The sequence below is a fragment of the Olea europaea genome, chromosome 18 (genome assembly GCF_002742605.1).
Source record: "Olea europaea var. sylvestris chromosome 18, O_europaea_v1, whole genome shotgun sequence".
Taxonomy (NCBI): domain Eukaryota; kingdom Viridiplantae; phylum Streptophyta; class Magnoliopsida; order Lamiales; family Oleaceae; genus Olea; species Olea europaea.
Window position 1 is genome coordinate 14977935 of NC_036254.1, and position 5503 is coordinate 14983437.

Consider the following 5503-nt stretch of genomic DNA (forward strand, 5'->3'; position numbering starts at 1 on the left):
ACATAATTTTTTGCACATTATGTATCCATACACTCACATGGGATGAAGCCCACTCGAATATTTTATTCGAGTGAACGCCATCCCATATGAGTGTATGAATACATAATGTGCAAAAAATTATGTGTTATCCTTACATCAATCAGAATAATATAAATTATCCTACCAATCCATCGAAGGTAGTATGAACTTCAAATTAATGGTCAGAACGTAGAAGAAAATTTTAATGATAAATGATTTCGTTTTTGCCACGTTCAACTATATTCGAGTATTATATTGTTCTAACTTCTAATCTATTAAATAGATGTCTCGTCTATCTTAATTAAAATAATAAAATAAGAAATCATAATTATAAAAAATTCTCAGCCACCGCCTCTCATCTCGTGATCTGTATCAACTTTCTACCTATTTTTCTGTCTGATCATCTTTTTTCTATGATTTTCAAGGTGACTCATTTCCTCATCACATGGACCATATTCATGGGCCACTTGAACATCACGACGCCCATGAGAAGAAAGGGCTGGGCCACATCTGACGCATAACCCAACATCCGACAAGTTCCAATGGGCCCACAATGAGCGGCAGTGGATGGATGATTCAGATAAAAAGGGATAGAAAAAGCTAAAATGGCTGAGGCAGTCGCCACATCGCTGCCGTGATGGCGACGGCAACGGCCACCGCCTGCCCCCTAACCACGTCTATGCACGTAGACGGTGCTGCACTCACCTCCAACGCTCCTTCGTACACCATTGAGCTGTTGTCAAATGGTGAAGTGTTGCTCTCGTCGGATCCGGATTCCGGGCCTTGCCCATCCGATGATGATTTTTGACTGCACCAGAACAATATTAATCAGGAATTTGATCTAAATCAAATAATTAATGTAAAGAAAATTTGAGCTCTAAACTGATTGGTCCTAATGAATTCCGAACGGACAAAACTACCCATTCTAAAATGACTAAAAATTAGGTTATGCATGGGTTTATTAGTAAATTTACCTTGCACTTGGGGATGGGCAGAAGGTTATCAAATAGTCGGCCCCGGTGCATGTGAAGGTACTGGACTTGTCATCGTAAGCGTAGCTATAGGCGAGTGGACATGCACTCTTGAACATCTGCGAGTACGTCGATGGTTTGCAACTGTCGGGTGTACCATACGCGCCGCTGCAGCAGAACTGCTCTTTGCCGAAAGCCTCGCACGCGCTCTTGCAAGCCACCCTCTCTCCGCCTACGCCTGTCACGCGGAGTTCGGAAGGGCACGCGCCGTTCATGTCCACCACGCATCCCGTGGTTGTACAGTTATCGCCGGATCCACCCTGGGGGACTACAAGCATTGGGAGGTTATACCCATCTACAAGGCTAACGTCGTAGAAGTCCTTGCCACCGTCTCCGTCGATTTTGAACTCCGCCAGGGTAGCCGGAGGAGAAGCTCCACCGCCAGAGCATTCCAACTTCCCGGAGCCACAATCGCCAGTAACACAAGAGAATTTGCCTGCTGAGTCCTCACTGCAGTGTGTCCTACCCCAGAAGCGGCCACCCCAGGAAGACGGCGCAGCCATGGTTTTTGTCTCCCCCTTTTGCAGAGCAAAACCAGTGGTAGGAAGTGGTGCAATCCCGGCGTTTGATAAAATGCCTGGCCAAACTGTGAACTCACACTTGTTTACTATTGTAAATGTGGCTGATGAATGCACTTCTGCATTACAAAATCACAAGACTAAAAGGTTAAATCACGTAAAAACATATAAAATTCTTTAAACAGTTTGCAGTATATAGTAGTGGACAAGACGAGTTATCATGTTCGATACTGTTTGCACTTCAATTATATGAAAAAGGAAAGAAAAGAACCCCAATTTACCTGATATGAGGAAATTTGTGAGTGCTAGTAGGAGGACTCGTGAGCAGAGGCGGAGGCGTTCCATTTAAGTTTTATGTAAATGTATGTGCGTATGAAATGGATAAATAGAGGAAGAAGGCGGTGGCGGAGGAAAGTGGTTTCTTCCCCTAAATGAGGTTGTGGAAATGGGGTATGGCGGTTGGGGGGACTCTAGGAACCCCTGGGATGATGCATATATAGAGAACGAGAGCAGAGTAGCTGAGGTGAGTTGTGGGGCCATAAAATGCCGCCGTCTTTTTCACTTGGGAAATCGTGAGTAGAGCAAATATCCTACTGGGATTTCAACTTCAGGTTAATATCGGTTTTAGTTTTAGGGAAAATTGTAGTTGAGGTACCAAATCTTTCATTTATTAGTAGATTTTATCCAAACTTTTTATTTGTGCCAACAGAGGTACCAAATCTTCAAAAAATTCGCACCTGGAGTCCAAATTGACAGAAACCGTTAGTTTGACTATTATTGACCAAAAATTAAAGGTCTAACTAATTGTTGACTGATTTTTAATGGGACAGATATATAACTTTACATTTTCATATTAAAAATTTAAATAAAAAATAAAAAAACAATCATCTTCTCCACCCACCCAAAACTAAAAGTCATCTTCTCTACCCACCCAAAATAAAAAACCACATATCTGCCAATAAAATAAAAAAATTGGAATCTCACTGACTTCCTCACCCTCGCCGAAAGCTTAACTGAAATCTCAAAAGCTAATTTCAAACCTTGTAACTCATTTTCCTCACTCTCCAAAAATCAGTAAAATCTAGAAGAAATAAAATTAAAATCCTTCTTTGCCCATCGACAAGAACCCATCGAATACCAGTGCATTTGTATGGACTAGTTTTTGGGAGAAAGAAAATAAAAACCCATCGAATGCCCATTTCATTTATTGGTATTTTTTTTTTTTTTGGGGCCCCCTTTTACTCTCTTCCACTGGAACCCTCAATTCCATTTCTTCCCAAACAACCCCTCAAATCCTACAAATATTCCCACTATATCATCTTCTTCTCCTCCCATTTCTCCTCTCAGTGACCATTCTCATCGGAGCTAGTCATTCTGGAAGTGCAAATTGGTTTTGTTCATTTACCAAACTGGTTTTTGGTTTTCTTGGGGGTGGGGAGGGGGGGGGGGGGGGTGAGTGGAGATGATGATTGGAGTTTTTTATTTTTTTGTTTTTTGGTTTTAAATATAGTTCTTTTATATAAATTTTTTGTTTTTTGGTTTTAAATATAATTCTTTCATTTAAATTTTTTATATGAAAATGTAAAGTTACATATTTTCCCCTTTAAAAATCAGTCAACAATTGGTCAGACCTTTAATTTTTGATCAATAACAGTCAAACTAACGGTTTCTATCAATTTGAACTCCGAGTACTAATTTTTTGAAGGTTTGGTACATCCGGTGGCACGAACGAAAGGTTTGAACAATGTCTGCTAATAAACGAAATATTTGATATCTCAGCTGCAATTTTCCTTTAGTTTTATTCAACATAGAAATAATCCCACTCCATTGTGAACAAGAGTTACAAGAGTGCTGTTACATAAACGGGACCACATTGGTCCTGTTTATTCAACTTGTATATTTCAACTTCGGGTAAATATTGGTTTTATTCAACATAGGAATGGTCCCACTCCATTGTTAACAAGAGTTATAAGAGTGTTGTTACATAAACAGGACCCTTGTGGTCCTGTTTATTCAACTGGGAAATTATGAGGAGAGTAAAAATTCAAGTGGGATTTCAACTTGTATGTTTCAACTTCAAGTAAATATCGGCTTTATTTAACATAGGATTGATCCCACTCCATTGTGGACAAGAGTTATAAAAGTGCTGTTACATAAACAAGGCCACATGAGTCCTTTTTTCGACAAACATCCTGCGAATAGGGGGGGGCATTGGAAAAACAGGGCCCGAGTGACCTTGTTTGAGAAGAATTATTCAAGTTATAATATCTACTTTGTCACATCAGTAAGTTAGATATTTCTAAAAAAAATTAAAAATAAGGCTTGATCGTTGATATGGCTACGACTACAGTGGACAATTATTATTCTACCCACGGTGGACAGAAAATCAATTATGTTATTCAACAACCTTTTCAAAAATTCTCAGATTTCCATACCTACGATTTTTGCTCTAGATTTTCGTACCTACGATTTTTTACTCTAGACAATCCCAACTAGAATTTAGCAAAACTTGTCCCTAGTGGCAGAATCTATAGATTTTTCCATTAAACCCTTGTTTGATTTTTATTCTTCTAAAAATTCATTTTTTTTCAAAATTCATTTTCAACCATACATTTTTCAATAAAATAATATTATACGCATTTTCCTTAATTTTTTGACACACATTATCATAAATCTACTATTTAAAATACATTATTTTCCCCAAAATGGGGATCAAATAAGGGCTAAATGAGTTATGTGGACTGCATTCCATCTTTAATGGAGGGCAAAATGGTCAAGACACTTAAAGGCTTATTTGTTAACTTTAAATAGATCCAAAAAAAAAATAATTTGTAAGACTATGAGATAATTATTGATGATTATTTAGTCTTTAAATAGGTAAGTCCTATTTAGCCTAGAAGAATTTATTATACTCCTAACTTTCATTTTGGACTGTATATATATGGGCCTTAGTTCTTAGTATAAACACTAAACTAAAGAGAACATAAAGTTTCTAAATTTGTGTTATGATTAATACTATACAGATATTGGTACAATTGAAACAACTACTATATTGAATCAAAAGTTCAATTGATGAATGTATTATTATGCATAAACAGTTGGACAATTTCTAGAACAATAATGATGAGCAACTGTGAATTTAAATGAACATTCAATGAAGAATTAGAAGATTTTTCAATTTATTGAATTTTCATATAATACTTGCTCTCTGTATTATAAATTGGTCTTGATCATAACTAACTAAAGTTTTTTTGAAAAATAATCTATTATCTTCAAAATTAATTAGGGTAATATATGGGGTCCATGTTCACTATTTAGATATTATTTGTATCTAACAAAATGATATATCTATTAGATAATTGCTTGGTGCTTATAACCTAGAGTTTGTAAAATTACCTTGCAAATTATAAATAATGAGTATATTTGTCAGATTATACACCCAATAAGGTGTATCTTGTTTATGCAAATGGATGTTAGTTGAGATGATGATAGACAATTTAACATTATTATTTATTAAACGCCTTCAATTAGTTCCTAAACTATTACTATTGAGAACAAAGTGTTCCTAACTCTATCTTGAGAATGCTATTAGCATCATGCTAATAACAAAGTTTTTACCCATTGTATCTGGTTTATGGTCAGAGACTAATTTTTTCATCTAATTATATTGATAGTGCAACATGTGTATAATTAATCCACAACAATACACTAAGATAAAAAAAAATAAAGGATGTTGAGAATAAATGCTTAATTTAAATCCTTATACGATATCTCAAGATCTAACAAGTGATATTTTATGACGTGTTTTGCTGATTGTCAATTTGATTGAACAATTTTCCTAGCATTAGAGGAGAAATTAAGAAGCTGAGAAGTTATATACATAATACATTATTTTATCATGTAGATCCTCGCAAAAGATAATTCGATCTAAAAGTT

General features: G+C 36.1%; 1 protein-coding gene across 1 annotated transcript; it reads right to left on the bottom strand.

The window, feature by feature from the left end:
* Nucleotides 1-211: 211 nt before the first annotated feature.
* LOC111367584 (thaumatin-like protein 1b) lies at nucleotides 212-2046 on the bottom strand. Its single transcript, XM_022988535.1, has 3 exons — nucleotides 1849-2046; nucleotides 993-1686; nucleotides 212-826 (listed from the first exon to the last, which is right to left on the bottom strand). The coding sequence occupies exons 1-3, from the start codon at nucleotides 1910-1912 to the stop codon at nucleotides 619-621; spliced, it is 966 nt and encodes a 321-aa protein (XP_022844303.1). The 5' UTR covers nucleotides 1913-2046; the 3' UTR covers nucleotides 212-618.
* Nucleotides 2047-5503: the final 3457 nt, after the last annotated feature.